Here is a 17,284-nt window from a genome sequence, read left to right on the forward strand (position 1 = left end):
ACTGTTCAGGGAACACGCTACACAGACTGACCTTGGCCAAAACTTTGGTATTTGCAGGGCGCTTAAAAAGGAAAAAAAAAAAGATTATTTAAGTTACTCTAAGAACTTTTTTTTTTTTCAGTGTTTATAAAGGGATGGAAAAACTCTGCTGCTCAGTTGCTCCAGCTCACCCACAACTTTGGATTCTTAGCAAATGTAAAACAGTGTATATAAACTTCACAGTTCTGCTTAAAGAGGAAAAAAGATAATCCGTAAGGCACATAATGTACAGTATATGTTCAAACCCAAATTGCATTTATGTAGAAGTTGTCCTAAGAAACACTATTGATGATATATTTATGTGTTAAAATACCACAATGACGGATAGCAAAGATGTTTCCTGGCATTTGGGGGCAGGTTTTATGTTAACCAAATGTTAAAGAACAGATGCACTGGCTTTGGATGGTGGTGTGAAAGGACATTTTATTGGTGTTGCACTGACTCACACACACACACCGCAGAGCATTTTTTTCAGTATCTCTCACATATCTAATCCTCTCTTTGCCCCTCTACATGCAAACAAGTGACTTTATGTTGTGTTTTTATGTTTACTTGCTTCTATTCGTCACATCAGATAAATTTGGAGTTGTTCTAAACAAAGTACAGAACATTGTGTTTGATCCAAGCTCAGTAAAAACAATGTCTCATCTATTCGTCTTCTAATTTTCCAAAGGAGAGTGGCTAGTTTACGTACGCAGGCGACTGGAAGGTAAAGAGTGAGACACTGGAAGGGCAGGATGCACATATGACTGTACGGTGGACTACCTATAGGCATCTTATTTTGTCATTTAGGTAATATATGCGCCACAAAAAGATGCTTCTAAGTGATGAAAGATAATCTAATTTCAATGCACTGAGTTTCTTATCTTGATTTTTGATTATATAAATCAAGCCTATGTATATGAGATAGTTGCAGTCTAAGAAATGCTAAATATGTTCTGACGGGGAAAATGCTGCTCTCACAACTTGGAGAACTGAAATAATATATTTTTATGAACTCAGTTTTGAGTAGAAACACCAACTTCAAACTGTATTTAAATTAAGTCATGATTACATATCATTTTCAATGTCTGACGTCTTTCTAAGAAATGTAGTTTCCCAAAATATAAGCAAAAATCACACACTGTGCTTATTGTTACTTCAGTTGGATGTTTGAGCTTCACTATGCAGAATGATGTATGTGCAGAGTTTGACACTTGAAGGCTGTTTTCACATTCATCTGCTGAAAGTTTCTGTGCTCACCTTATCTGTTCAGTGAAACGGGAGACATCTTGTGTCGAGTGGTTCATCTTTACAAACTAAAAACATTTATATATTCATAAATTCAGGATTTTTCAATGAGGAAGAATTTGTAACCTGGTAATTGAACTTTTTTGTTCAATCAAAAACACATCAGTCACAATTTAATATTCCAAGAAGAGTAGTTTTACATATCATAAAACATGTCTGGAGGGGGATCTTGAAATATGATGAGCCTGCTGACATGTAGATTAATTTTAACCATTCTTTTGCCTTTGAGTCAACAATCATGTGAGTCTTTTTCTGCTGCAGGTCTGTGACTCACCACTGTAACAAGGGTGAGTGAGCTCATATGTGTGATGATAAATACATGTAAATAGGCCGGTGTAAAGCAACACTTGCCTGTAAACTAAGTAGGTAATCAGCAAAGGTGGCGTGTATGTTTGTGGCTCCTCACACACAGCCACACAGGTGACAAAGTTGTCACAACACATACACAACAGACAACTCAAGAAACTTGAATTACTGCAGGTCGTGGACCTCCTGATCTCCTGCATTAGCTGGAATCTGCCTCTCACCATGACGGTGATCCTGATATCTGACTATGACCAGCTATTCACACCGCTTTTCTCCAAATTCATGGTCTGTATATGGCTTATTCTGAGAACCCTAGACCTTCTTATGGGACTCGCGGCTAAGCACATAACAGCATTAACTTGTCCTGACTCACACAAGTGAGACTAGGGGATGGCCTGTTCACACAAGGTGACGAGGAGCCGACCGGCAGGGGCTTGAGGCCATGGCCTGGCAAACACACTGATGATTAAGCCAATTAGGGTGTGGTGTGGGCCTTGAAGTGGGTAATGGTTTAATTAGTGCTATTAGAGCTGGAGAGAGAGGGACATAAACAAGAAATGAAAGATTGTGCTAAAACCCCCGACTGAAGGGAGAAGACAGCAAACTCCTGAAGTCACGCTGCCATCACACAAACTCCTACTCATGTATTCTTCCTCGCCTGTTTAAAGGGAAAGACTCGTACTTTTCAGCTTTATCTCTACATAATAGTTGTTGCAATCACACTCCATTAGCAGCCATAACAATGAGCAGTTTTCTGTATCTCGGAAACACTGCTGATGATGTTACAGTACATCTCCAGTTATGCCGCTGGCAGGGGAATAGCATTATAGAGTAGTTGTTGTCTGTGAGTAGAAAATTGCAGTTCTTACTTCCTGGTTTTTGGCAGAACTTGGAATATTTTTCGTCTACAAAAAAAACCAAAACAGGTACCTTTCCATAAATAGTAAGTTTCAAAACAATCATGATACAGCAATCACTTACAAATAAATTTACACATCTTAGCTAAAATTATGACTCTCTTGATGCTGGATCCAGAAAGGTAGGTGGCTAGTGTAGCAAATGTGTGATGAATTGACAGGAAAGCATCCTGCAAGTTCATGGACCACTTAACAGAAAATCCGTTTGATTGAAGGTTTGCCTCCCTACAACTGCAGGTAGAAATGCGTACCAATATTAAGAATGTGGGGGTGATAAAAAAAAAAAAAAGGGGAGAAAAATAGAACAGACTAAAGAAGAACAGGTGTAGATACACACATATGAAGGAGAGAAAAAGAGTAAAACAGAACTACAGTAAAAAAGAGAGAGCAGCAGAGGCTGGATCTGAAGCTTAAACACACAAGGGAAAAGGGGAGGTGGGCTGGGCGAATTAACTTTCAGGACACTCTTGACACCCAGAAGCCAATCAGATTTTCATTAACTGGCAGAGGGACAGGCAAAGCTGGCACAAGCTAATTAACCTCTGGATCTCTCACTGCCAAAGGAACGTGAAGGGAAGTTGTGGGATGCCAGAGGAGAGGAAAAGAGAGGAGAGGAGAGGAGAAAAGAGAAGAGGGAGACGGAGGGATGCCCTGGGCAGAGGCCTTCAGGCTGGGGAAATGCGAGAGAGTGCGCATAAAGGCCTGTCGGAGCTCTAAGTATGACACGGGGAGGGGAGGTACACCAGAAAGCAAGGCGAGATCCATGTGAAGTTTGGAGGTGGTTAATTGTGACACCTCCTGACATGTGGAGGCGTCGTCATGTGGATGTTGATTAGCTTGCAAGGCTACAAAGCTTCTGTGTGAGAGTATGTGTGTTGTATATGTAAAAGTAAATGTAAGAACACGTATGTGCAGTATATGCGTATGTTTACTACACATCTCTACATCATCAATCGTCTCTCCCAGAATCCAAGTCTTGTTAGTCAGAATGACAAGATATTGAATTATGAATTTGCAATGCGGACTGTTGGCAATTAATGACGGCCCTCTTTTGGCCAGCTGCAGATTACTTTTCTGCCTTTTTTTTTTTTTCAGAGAATATCTTGGAAAACGGTTAAACAACAAATATGCACAAGCACAAAAACGCAATATGAGCAACGATGCAACACCCAGCTATCTATTACTCGCCTGCAACTGCTAATAATATGTCTATGTTCCTCTACTACTCCTCTAGTAATGTTCCTCTACTGTGTATGTGCTTTACATGTGTCTTACCATGGAATGCTGCCCTGGTAGAGGAGCTGGCCTCTGCGGGGGAAGAGCTCTTGGAGCGCGAGTTAAAGGGTGATTGTCTGAAGCACTCGTCCAGGAATGGACTGAAACACAGAGAGACATGATGCATGATACCAACACTCACACTGCTGCTATATTATACAAATATTTAAGCTATATTCAGAAAATACAGTTTATTACTAAACATGAAAATGAAAAAAAAAAGATCATATGTAACACTGGGAAGAAAGTTTAGACAATTTAGACATTTCACTGCTAAAAAGCAAATTAAGTACATGGAGTATTATTGGTATTATTGACTCACCTGTTTATTCCCACCATGTTACTGTCTTTGTGGTTGTTGGCTTTGCTGACTTTTTCTAAAAAAAAAAACAAAAAAGACATCAACCCAGTTAATACAGTACAATTTCTATATTTGTATTTTACCTTTTTTGTTCCACTTAACTGTTTAAAAAAGGTGTTATATAAATAAAGTTTATTATTATTATTATTATTTATATTTCTTTATTATATTATCAATTAAAATCCAACCCCGCATATACAACTACCTATTATCAAGTGACAGAAGTTCCAGGCTTAAATCACATGACAATGACTGAAACATTTTCATAACAACTGAGTAACCTCAATCCGTTAATGGAAAGCTGTGAAACGCTGATGGAGGCTCCAGAGAAAGCTACTAAGTAGATTTTGAGTTGAGATTTATTTTATTTTTATTTATTTTTGTCTAACTACCATTTCCAAATACAAGAATGAACTTTTACACTCAATTTATATTTATAATTTTAAGTCCTGGTCAGAAGGGATATTTAGATGTGACCAGCTGTCAATATGTCAAAAAAAAAAAAAAGTACTGAAACTTCCCTGCATATAGGGCATTGTGGAAGACAGATATAAAAACTATATGAGCCAGATTGGTGCATTACTTTAAGTTTAGCTTGGCTGGTAAAGCACAGGTTTGCCATGCCAGCAGGGGTGCATCGGCCATCTGGAGTAGTGGGAGTCTCTCTGGTGGGCCCGCTGACCTGTGGGCTGAAAGTTGGCCCAGCAACACAAATATGAGAAGTTTTTAAAGAATAATAATGGCTAGCCAGATCCGCATTAGACTGCCTGGATGGCATAAGCGTTTGTCTGTGTACGGTCACGCTCTTGTATGCTAATGAAGACTTCCGATATTAATCGAGTCACATATAACACCAACACTTACTACAGCCTCAGAGACAGCCGTAGAGTTGAATCGACACCTCTGACATGATGTCAGGAAAAATATTTTAAGCTTGAAAAAGTTAGGATTTAATGCCAGGCTAATGTAATAAGAATTTACATTACATTGTGCCAGTGCTCGGTGTACAACACTGTTTAAAGTCTTTGCTAGAAAAGTTTGTTGAAATCTATTTATCAGGGTAAAAATATATATAAAAGAGTTTAATTTATAGTACAGAGTGGGCTGGAACAGTTGTGTTTTCCCGAAAATGATTTCTTGATGCCTTTGAGTCCGCCTCAACTTTAGATTTCTGACAATACTCGCAACCGCCCTCCTGGCGCCTCAGATAACACCAGTTAAAGGATCACGATCACACATTACGCTAATTCTGTGTAATCTGTTCAAAAAGCAAGTGTGAAAATGGCGTTGCATGCGTCTGTAGTGACACATATGCAAATGTGGAGTGAAGGCCCTGTAGGCCACCTCTGTATGCCAGAGATCCTAGGCTCTAATCCCCAGTCAGTTATTTTAGCTCTAATATGGTTGAAGCTCATCTAGAACTGAATAGTCTCATCTGGTTTCTCACAGAGTGGTTCAATCTTAAACACTTTAAGAGGTTTCTAAGTGTTATGTACAATGAGAACTGTAAAATAAGATAATATAACTACTTGGCCGACCGATGTGAATACAGACTACCTGTTTTCAGGGTTTAGCGGTAAAGAGCACTATAAAGAATGCCACAGAATGGAGCCACATGTGTGAGTTTCGAGGCGATGCACTGAAGTGAATTTTCAAAGCTGCAACCATCTCAGTGTTCAGAGCGACCTTGCTACTGATGTGTCTCTGAGGTCTTACTGCTCTGGGTAATTCATATTGATTGCTCATTGTGTGACAGCAGCCCGCTCTGTTCCAGTCCCCCTCACATTCAAACCCAGTTCTGAGGGGGCGGTTGTCGCCGTTGCCAGGCTAGCGATGCCCTGGCCTCCCTGGGTGGGCATACTGCGTACCCCCGCTGCCCTCTCTACCCTCCTTATCCTCTGCCCCCTCTCCTCCCCTCTCCTGCTACAACCCACCCATCCCAACCCCCCCCTACCCTAAACACCCCACTCCGTCACACTGCTCGCCAAGGACAGAGGTCTCTTTCCACGTTGCCATGGAGATGCCGCACGGGAGAAATGTAAAGGGAGGAGGAGGGAGGGGAAGTGCAGGGGGGGGGGGGAGCGTGTGCAGCCAAGTGTGCTTGAGCCGGCATGTCTGAAAACGAGTCAAGGGAGAGAGAGAGAGGGAGAGAGAGAGAGAGAGAATGAGAGAAAGGAGGAGAGGGAGGAGGGAAAGAGGGGGCATTTGTGCAGACACCACTCCCCATGGGGCCTTGTGTGAGGAGTGTGTAAAGGTGTGCATGCAAGACTCTGTGGGAAAGAAAGACTGTCAATGTGTGAATTTGTGAATATGTGTTGAGAGCGAGAGAAGAAAAGAGATTTTACATGAGCTTGTTTCTCTATATGGCATTTAAGCGAAGCAATCAGAGGCTGGATAGAGCTGAGGTCACAACCCGGGACTACAAGCCTGAGCACACACGCGCATCTGCACCTTTTCTCTGGAGGGGGGGGTGCACGGATACACCTCAAAGCTCGGTCTTAATCTAGCAATACAAACAACTGTCTCCTACTTCAATGTCACGTTCATGGCCATACAGGTAAAAAGCAGGATGTCATTACATGGCATATATCCTTGACTTTACTACAGAGCCACTAGAGGATGGAAATGGAAACATGTAGGTTTTATAGTCAAGTATCACACTGTCAACTGTCCAAGGTTTACAGGAGGGGGGGGGGGGGTCATGTTGCTGTGCATGTGTGTTGTGGATCCACTGTTGCTCACAGAGCAGTATGTGTCTGACAGTTTCTTGAAAGAACTTACCTGACAGTTTGAACAGTAGTTCGGAGGCCATTTTGACCGATATGTCCTGGGAGAAGAGGTCTTTCTGGGGGCGGGTCAACGTCTCGGGGAGGTTCGTCATTGGCTCGCTCTTCTCACTCGCCCCTAAAGTGCTGAAAGCCAGCAGGTGAGAGGCAGGTGGGGTGAGTTCTGCGGGCGGTGGGTCCACCTCCATGGGCTCCACCTTTACTTTCACCTTCTGGTACTGGGCATCTTTGTTGCTCTCTGCAGAAGATGATTGAACCAGAGGATAATTACAGGTTAGACTCTCATCGAAGAGCTTCAGCCATTTAAACAGTATCAGGGATAGAGATTTAGTTGGTTTTTTTTATTCCCAGAATACATGCTAGGAGTACTATATACAGATAGTACTACATACATCGACTAACCAGGTAAACAAAAACACAATTTAAAACAATGCAACAGCCTGTGCAAAAAATACCTTACAAAAAAATATATACTTTCTATTGTTCAATTTATGAATTATTTACATATATGGAGGAGCACAATTATTAGGGGTAGTTGATGCTTAACAAAGGTAATATTTTTTACATGACTTTTGTATTGAATTACATTACAGTGCTAAAAACTACTCAAAAAACAACCAGCTGTCAAAAAAGCATGATCCAAAAACATCAATTCAAATCAATTTATCTGGACATTAAGTGCAGCAAAATGTGTAAGCTTGCATACTGTATGTCATATTTTAAAATAAAGCTTCTGACAGTAAACCATATGTATTACACATAACTCTAACTGCATCATTTTATTATGATAAATATGAGGCTTAATTTGATGTTTTTTTAGGACAAATTACCTGTCAGCTAATCCTGTAAAAGTCAAGCCAATTTTATTTATATAACTTAAATTCACAAATAACATATTTGTCTCAAAGAGCTCTACAATCTGTAAAACACACATCCTCTATCTAACACCCTCTATCCTTAGACTCTTGATTTGGATAAAGAAAAAAAATGAACCCTCAGGAACACAACAGAGGAGGAATCTTTTTTCCGGGACAACCACACATTAAAAAGATATCATAAACACTGAGTAGACAGAAAACAAATCATTTGATTCCTAAAAGCTCTGGGCAGATGAGAAAAACATTTTCTACTGGGTGTATTCAGATGGTTAATCTACTCTATTTGTCTGAATAATCTAAGCAAAAACACTAAAATATAAATCAAGCACACTGCATACATGTTTGGAGATGTTGTATGAATGGAATTAAAGCTAAAATGAGGAAATCCAAATAACAGCCAAAACATGAGCAATGCCTCTAAAGCTGAGCTGAGCCGGTTAGCATCTAGCTGTGTGATTATTAGGGCAAGAGGGCACCGCGAGGTCGCACAGTCGCTTGGGGAGGGCTCCAGCAGCTCATGCGAGTTCACTGAAGCAAACAGGAAAGACTCTCAAACACTTGAAATGTTAACTAAGCAGCCATGAATCTTTGTTTATGATGAACTAGAGGTGTGGGATGTAAGAGTCATAGATTGAAGGCCGTTTTTTTTTTTTTGTTTGTTTCCAAGCATCAACAATGGCTTCAATGGGTGAAACCGCTGTTGACTCACTTCTCATACAAGTTCAAAAGGTGAGACGACGAGAGCGGTCTAAAAATAGTCAAGAGGGAGATGGCATCTGTTAGGAATGTCCCGAGCTGAGCTGCAGAATCAAACACAGTCTCTCCTCTCTCAAGGGATATTCTACAAAAGACTATAGGCCATTAAATCATTAAAAAGGAAACTCTGATGCAGGTGATATTTTCTTAATACAGAGCTACTCCGCTGTCAGAAATTGGCTCTCTAATAGCTATATTTACCAAATTAAATATGAGCCTACTTCAGGCTTCAGTAACCGTGCAGCTGTATTATGTGGAGAAAAAAAATAAATTGGATTGACTGGGACATCCCTTAGAGTCCGTATTTCCAAGGTAGCTGATCTTTGACTGGAGTGATGGCAGGAGGCTGTGTCTCAGTGTGGTGACAAGCAGGAGCAAGACAAAGCAGTGGGGGTGATACAGTGCTGCTGACATGGCGACTCAGCACGATTATGGGATATATGAATTTGGCAGGGCATCGGGAGCAGTGGGAGGGGCAGGGGGGGAGGTTAGAAGAGCTGGAGAAAAGAGGAGGGAGGGAGGGAGATACAAGACAGTAACCCTGCGCTAACCCTGCCAACCCCCTCCCCTCACATTCTCCACTTCTAGGCTGAACGAGGCCAGTGTTAGACACCAAGACTGGACCTACAGTGCACTGCGTACACGTGTGAATATCTACTGTGAGCTGAATCAGTGTGTGTGTGTGTGTGTGTGTGTGTACTATACTGTTTATGTGGTAGAATTAAAGTGTAAGGTCCCCCCCGGCCTCCTCCCCTAGGTCCAGGTGTCTGGATTATTGGTAGAAGCCAGCATGAGGGGGACACTGACAACCATCAGCCCCACTAATCCCTTAATCAGGTGGCCAGAGTTGGCCAAGAGTAACCTAGGAGAGGCTGATGGAGGGGCAGAGCAGAGGAGGAGAACGGGGAGGGCGGAGGGGTAGGGGGCACCGCGTTGTAAGGGTCAACCAAGGGACACGCAAGCTTCCATCACTGGATCACCACCCTTAACGACAGAGGCTGAGTGGACTGCTGTGCTACCAAAAAAAAACAAAAAAAAAAAACAAAACGCACTAAATGTTACTTTACTGTAAGCACTCAAGCTCCCAGTTCTGAGACAAACATGCTTATAACCCAAAAAGGGACCCTGCAGAGAGAGAGAGATCACATGACACAGAGAGAAAATATTTCATTGTAAACACACTGGAAGCATCACATCACAGCAGGCCAGATCAAAAGTCTACCTGTCACAAAATAAAAAATGAAAATATGGCCTCACTCCCACACTGATAATAGCTGTGGCTTATTGGTTGGGGTCATGACCTAATGTTCCGCAGCCATAAAAAGCAGCCCTCAGTCCGTCTGAATCAAGCGTGTGTGTGTATGTGTGTGTGTGTGTGTGTGTGCCTGCTCTGTGATACACCAGCTGCCATAAGGACACAGAATCAGGTCTGGAAGAATGTGTGATGTGTTTGTGTGTGCAAAAGTGCTTTTACCCCATTTCAATAAATATTACGGCTTTGTTGTGTCTAGGAAACCTACTTATAAAAGTATTATTTCAGTACAAAATGTTTAATTTGTTTTTTTTTTCCCCACAATTTGTCCTACATTTATCTAAACATTAATCTTGTGTTAATGTACACAAGTCCTCAGCAGAGTTTAGCTCGGTCTGCTCCTGCCTGAACTCGAGGTTTTAATGGGCAGGATAAACCTGACATGATCCATTTTAAATAACATTAATATTATTTAATTTAACAACAACATCTAGAGAGGAGAGCACGCATACACAGAAATACTTGAGATTAATTTGTCATATCTTGGGTATTCTACTTAAATCCACTTTCGCAGAACCTTCACAACAATCTTCCTGCGAGCATTCTTGCTTTTCCCGAAGGTTTCAACTTTTGAGTTAGTTAAACCTTTTGCTAATTTGAGAGCAGGTGTGGCAATTAAATACAATGTATTTTTTGCAGACACTAACACCTTTAATTAAAATTGAATCAATTTGCATCTTTGTTGTATTGGTTGTTGCTGTTGGTTACTAAGAGTTTGGATTTAGTTTCAGTGCTCAAGCTTTATATCTTTGCTTAGATAAATTGATACAAAGGTCCTATTCGTGAAGCACTGCAGGGGCTTCAGCAATAATGACAAACTCTTAGATGGTAAGTCTGTGTGGATTGTCAAAATGTCACCCTCAACGAAGTAAAAGGTTGCAAATGAAAGCTCGTATTAGCTCCGTTAGGTATGTCACCGCAACCATGTTGCATACTTTCACGATGTGTGTATGCCGAGTTACTATAAATGCACTATACATACCTTGTTCCCTCTGACACAGCACTACTCTGGTTTTGAGTCAGAATGGAAGTGACTGGGGTTTGTGCGATGTTCTGTTTTTAGTGATCAACTTTGACCTCAAGTGTCTACTTGAATCTGTGTGGACGTGACAGCCTAAACAAATTCACTTAGGAGTATACTGTACAGTAAGCACAGACCCAGGACAGATTTGTAACTGCACTTAGATAAAAACTGTCACAAACCATTAATGATTTAATACATGCAAAGTCAATTTACTGCAGCGCTTTGATGCGTCAACAGTATAGGAACAAAAACCTGGACAGACGGTGAAGTGTGGGAGACAGACAGAGGGAAGGGTAAAGAGAGGGAAAACATTGTCAAACAGTGCCAGAAAAAGAACACCTGAGGGTAAGAGAGGAAAGAAGAAAGTGGAATGAGAGAGAGAAGAGCTGGGGGTGGACAGAGGGATGAGGAATGGCTAGAGCATAAATGACAACCTCTCCACCTCTCCCCCTCCCGTTATCCTAGTCTACCCTTCTCCCCTGCTCTGTTATTCCACATCTCTCCATCCCTGCCCCCATCCCTCTCTCTCTCAATCTCTCTATTCTCCTGCTCTCTAGCTGACCTGCTCAGACAGGGGTGAAGAGTTCAGGCGCTTCAAAGGCTGCAGTGTGGAGACTGCATGTCATGTGGGAGCCACAGCAGCCTTGCCTGCAGCCTTCACAGACAGCTGCTGCTACAATTGATCCTCGACCAGCTAGCTCTCAGTAGTTCAGCCTTCCAACGATCACAAACTGCAGCAATATCTGACTCTGGAACAGCGTGCTTGATAAACTGCCCATAAAGAGCCAGATATGGCCCTTATAAAGTGGTCCTAAACAAAAACATTTGGCACAAATAGCAGCTCATACAAGGCTAGTAAGGCTTTATCAAATAAGGTCAAGACAAAAGAAGACAGTTGGTTGCCTCAGTGATTCTGTCAATCACTTAAATATATATATATATATATGACTAGCTATCCAGGAGACAAGCACATACAGTATATCAAGGAGCAAAAGGATGCATTTCTGTGAAGAGCTCTATAGGCAGTGATGAGGAGCGAGTAAGACAGAAAGACAAATATGGAGGTAGGGAGGGTGGGAGTGAGAGAGGTCAGTGAGCGGCCACACTGAGGGGGCATGGTGAGGACACCAGGAGCAGATTACAGAAAGTAATACTTTACAGTAATGCCAGTGTTGTGAATTAAAATGGTCAGTTGCTTACACAGTATGCTGTGATAAGCTTTATTGCATAAATGGTGAATTCCTTTCATGTGAGGGGAAAGATAAATTATGAGCATTACACTGATTCGCTAACTAAAGAGGGGTAAACGCGATGTAGGTGAAAGCAAGGCTTCCCATATTATTCAAACCGTTACAGTCATTATAATAAAAGATTCAATCATTTTCTTTGTCACAAAACAGTTAGTGACTAGCGCTACCGATGCTAAGACAAGCTGGTGTTTTCCCTAACCTTCACCTGTGTTTTATTGTCCATCATGCGAAGGCTGGAGGAGTAGTATGAACTCATGTAAGCTCCAAATAAATGAAGCAGTGTGAGGGAAGGTGATGGCAGGTTTAGTGAAAATTGGCTCTTAAAAATTATACTGAGAATCGGTGTCAGAGGACCAGGTCTGTTGGTGCTGGTGATTCAATCATCAAGCGCGATGAAAGTGTGTGGAAATATGTAGCAATTACATAATAATGCTGAATAATGTAAATAAAAACATTCTACACCCGATAGACACATGCTGTAGATAAAACACACATTTAAAAATCGATAAGCCAGTCCTGCAGTGAGCTATGGATTAACGATAGGTGAGCTGATACTGACTTGTATGTCCATCCACAAGAGCTTTTATCTTCAATTGACTAAATTCCTACAAATACCTAAAGGCGGCAGGACAGATACAGTATGCACTCTGCAACTTTATCTGTTGCATTTTAATGAATGCATTTTAATAGCGGTATGGAGTGGTGCAGCAGAGTTACAACTGTAAGAGTTTAAGTTACGTTTTAAAGTGGTAAGAAGGAGTCGTCTTTGTTGGGGAATCATGAACACTGAACTGTCAGTTTATCCAGTTGGCAGTGACAACATTCAATATCCACTCTGCAGGCCTACAACATGTGGTAGGTCAGTCAGTTTGGCTCCTACAGGAGATTAAATTATGTCATGTATATTTATGGGAGGTCAGCTGATGTTGGCATCCTTTGATTTAAAAAAAAAAAAAGGAGATTTCAGATGTGTCCATTGCTGCTCTAACTACCAGTGTCTCTGGTAATAAACACCCATTGTCCAGCTAATTGCTTTGCCACAGTGACAAAACCAAAACAATACAGTTTCATATTAAACAATAGGCATCCGCTATCACAAGAGTTGTCTGACCTAATCAGAGATAACCATCAATGAATACTGAGCCTTCATTTGAATGGTAGCCAGAAAACACTTCAATGGGACGCTGGTGTTTCTCTGTTTCTTCTAGATGTGCAAGCAGGTTATTGTTTGCTTTATTATTAACAAAAAGAACCTGATAAGCTACAAAATTGTTGCTGTTACTTTGGTTTGGAGTTTTTCTGCCCCTTAAGTCAAAATAGCTTAATGCAACTTTTATTAGCAAGGTAACAAGCGCTGTAGAAGGGCCTGTAAAATGTCCTCAGAGATGGAGGGCCTGTTCCTAAGGAATGAGGAATGAGTTAAGCGAGTACAAAGTGTGATTTCACACCTATAGTGGTGGTGGCTGGATGGTGAGTGGGTGGCACGGCTGTTACCCACACGATGCCAGTCTGCCAGGGCACCACCTAGGACCCTGTACCCCCCCTTCCCCCTCCCTTCCTGTGACGCCATGTTCCCCTTGCCCTGCAACACCAGCGCCCATCTGCTAGTACACGTTAGCCGCTGGCGCCAGGGACTATTTAGCCCGGCGTAATTAGCCCCCAGACACCAGCAGCCTGGTTTTAAGCAGATGTGGGGGAGGTAGCGCTAGCAAGGCGACTCAACGTGACCAACCAATGTTTGATAAGAAAGAGAGGAGCGAGGGGGGGGAAGGAGGGAGAAGTGAAGGAGTGACCTAGTTAAAGGAATGATGCAACTCATGTTACAGCACAATGGACAGTAATGATGACAACCCCACTTGCTCCAACTGTCCAAAGCCATGGTCGAGGAAGGATGAGTACAAGAAATTTAATTAGGCTGTGTCCATTTGCGGTAGTGACACTACAGTAAGAATGAGGAAATAAGCATGTAATAACAGACAAATAGTGATGTTCTGAACAAAGAGCACGCTTAGCCTAAACTCCCCAATGTGATTTCCCTATTTAAGCATCCTTATTGGGTTATTGTGTTCTGGGGCCGACCTTTATCAGGGGACAGAGAAAGGTTACAGTGTAGATGCCCTTGAACCTCATGACTGTAATCACACGTGACTGTAACGGCAATGACCTTTCCCCAGCTCTCTCCTTTCCTCCTCGCCATCTTTTCTCCCCCCCCCCACCCCCACCCCCACCCCCCGGGTCATTTGAGGGTCCAGACTCTTGTCAAGGCTGTCACTCTAGACAGCCCTCTCCATCTACCGCCCCCGCTGTTGCCATGGCAATGGACGGCACTGCGCTCTGAGGACTGTGTGAGGGGGCAGAGGGAGCCAGTGGACGGATGAACGCTGCAGCATCTCTCCCTAACCTAGGTCAACCTTGCAGAGCTAGTGTAAGTGATGGGAGGGGATAAACACTGGCCATGCTGCTTGTGGTCCAAATAAACTGGCAGGATAACATCAGTGCAGGGATTGGAAACAGCAGAAATGACAGGAGAGAAAGACGTAGAACTGATAAAACAAAGAACATAGGTGGAGGCAGTACAGTAGAGGAATTATATACTGCCCACATCATTCTCTGTTTCTCTCTCTGATTTACAAAGGCTAATTATCTTAAATTAGGTTTTTTTTTCCCCCTGTTGTTTTAGAGTAGTAATCATGTCATCTTTGTCTTCCTCAAACCTGCGCACAAAAGCACATGCACACACACAGGGAAACGTGACCTGGGGGCAGGCAGTGGAGCAGCACACGTGTAGTACCACAGAGCTCCCAGCCAGCATGAGTCACTCTGAACACCAGTCGACCCAGAGAGAACAATGGCAACCGGTGTGTGAGGTGTCTGTCAAGCACGCACACACTGGCACAGGATGAAGAGCTGTGGATAGAGCAACGCCCCACTGCGCCACCATCAGACTGCCATTTGCTTTGTGTTTCTTTTTCTTTTTTTTTTTTTTTTTTAACAGTATGTGTCACATTGTAAATTTTATGGCTGATCAATTCCAGCATACTAAAAATTCCAATGTTGAAACCAGGCTGTTATTTCGTTTTTCTTGAACAGATAAAGCAGTTCAGAGGATCTGCTAGGTGAAGCCATTATGGTGCAACACAAAGTATCTAATATAATAACTATCATCTGAAAAATATTTGTTAATTCGTGTATTGATTTTCGGTATTTAATCGGGAAATAAACAGTTTTCTGAATATGAAGTAACAGTGGAAACTAGCTCTGTTGGTACATACTGATACATACTCCAGCAAATTGCATTCTTGATTGCCTGTGAGACGCTCTCCAGCAGCCCACAGCGGACAAACACCTGTCCAAAACACACTCGAACTGGACCTGACATTCAATAGTCATTTTGGATGGAGTCAAAAATAAGCAGCAGCTTGAAACTCGATTTAGCAGCGACGCAAAGTGTGTAATAATTGAAAAACAAAAATTAACATTTACATAATGCTAAGTACAGTAGCACACGCAATGTGTGGCAAAACAATGAACAAAGCTGGAGTCCCTGCCTAAGGTCTTGTTACCGACTTCTTTTGAGAGCTCAAATTAAAGATGTACAGTAAAGGCTAATTCATCACTGCATCTCTGCACTGAATTATTCCAGAGTTGTACACACAGGTTGAGACGTGGGTGCGTGTCAAAAATCTTACTGTTTTACCATCTATCACAGAACAAAAGGCAAGTCATAGTTGAGTTTTAGGTTCAATAAAGCAAGCGGATCCAGCATATCATCTGCTAATTGTTTGGCAAGGGAGAGCGACTTCAGAAGCGAAAACAATCAACTGCCCAAAATAAATCTACCCTTCGTTGCCCAAAAGTCGGAAACACCCGATACGGAGAAGGGTAGAAAGAAAATAAAGGATCAAGACAAGTGACCTGAATATCATCTCAGTGGATACAAAGGCTTTGCAGCCACAATCTAGAGCAGAGGCCACAAAGAAACAAAGACCATTTCACCACATATGCTTCTCCCCCACCTTTGAGAAGCCCCCAATTTTAGCTCGGTTAGGTATACTATGGTGGAAAACAACAGAACTCTTTTATAGCGGTCAGTGGCATAACTTTTGGCCTGCAGCTAACCTTCTGAGCTGCTACCGGCTGATCTGAAACTGAAACTGCCAACCAGCACAACAATTATTAATAACACAGAACATGTCCACTGTCTCCAACAAATACTTTTTATAAAAATAACTTTTATATATTCATGTATGAATTTGCATGAACTGTTTTCCACATATTTAAGAAATAGCAGTATCGGCATCCAATACATACACATTTTCAAGATCACAGATGAATTGTTCTTCTTAGATTTAGAGGAGTTACAGAATTGCAGTGGACTGTTTTTACGGGTCATTCTGAGAACTATAAAGCTCATTAGCATTTCCCTCTTATTGCAAGCATGCAAAGATCTATAGATGTGTACACATCCTACCTGAAAGCTTCATCAGCAGCTCAGAGGCCACCTTAACATTGATATCCTGGCTCAGCAAGCTGTTCTTAGCCGTGGGGCTTCCTTCCCTTGGTTTCAGTGGCCCTGGGCGCTCTGCGGCTGCTGTAGCCCCCGTTGGCCCGTCCTGGCAGAATGTCACAGGGAAGCTGGGCTGGGCCTGGCTCTGAGACTGGGAGGCTGGTCTGGGGCTCAATGCTTCCTCCACTTTGGGCTCTTCCTTTAAGTGGAATGGAGATTTCAACGTCTCCCTCTGGTTGGCCGCTGTAGCCAGAAAGACAGGAAAAGATCGAAGGAGTGAGAAGAAATTAAGAAAGAATTTGAGGGGGGAAAAAAAAGAGACCAAATACTGGTTGTGACCAAACAAGTGTGGTTTGTTGAGTATTTTGAAATTTTAAAAAGTTAAAAGGTGTATGATAATTTAATCCAGCAATAACAAGAGCAAAAGGGGGTAAGGTCTCTAAAACCTGTATGCACCCAAGGGTCACACATCTATCAAAAATTCAGTGACAATTTACAGTGTAGTGTAATATCCAACAAAGACATTATTTCACATTTCTCTCAAGCAAACGTCAAAAGATACAACGTATAACACAAGAAAGAA

General features: G+C 42.1%; 1 protein-coding gene and 1 long non-coding RNA gene across 4 annotated transcripts in view; one reads left to right on the plus strand and one right to left on the minus strand.

Annotated features, from left to right (window-relative positions):
- znf827 (zinc finger protein 827) overlaps positions 1-17,284 on the minus strand; it is a 69,584-nt gene that overhangs the window by 15,970 nt on the left and 36,330 nt on the right. For all 3 annotated transcript variants that reach the window (XM_067584955.1, XM_067584953.1, XM_067584954.1), the window contains exons 5-8: positions 16,666-16,944; positions 6,970-7,212; positions 4,150-4,204; positions 3,828-3,928 (exon numbers count right to left, since the gene is read on the minus strand). In XM_067584955.1, coding sequence (XP_067441056.1) covers positions 3,828-3,928; positions 4,150-4,204; positions 6,970-7,212; positions 16,666-16,944 — 678 coding nt within the window. The remainder of the gene's footprint in view (positions 1-3,827; positions 3,929-4,149; positions 4,205-6,969; positions 7,213-16,665; positions 16,945-17,284) is intronic.
- On the plus strand, positions 7,237-15,058 carry LOC137179899 (uncharacterized). Its single transcript, XR_010927881.1, has 2 exons — positions 7,237-14,619; positions 14,922-15,058. It is a non-coding gene; the product is annotated as an uncharacterized lncRNA (long non-coding RNA).

Source organism: Thunnus thynnus, chromosome 3 (assembly GCF_963924715.1).
Source record: "Thunnus thynnus chromosome 3, fThuThy2.1, whole genome shotgun sequence".
NCBI classification, from domain to species: domain Eukaryota; kingdom Metazoa; phylum Chordata; class Actinopteri; order Scombriformes; family Scombridae; genus Thunnus; species Thunnus thynnus.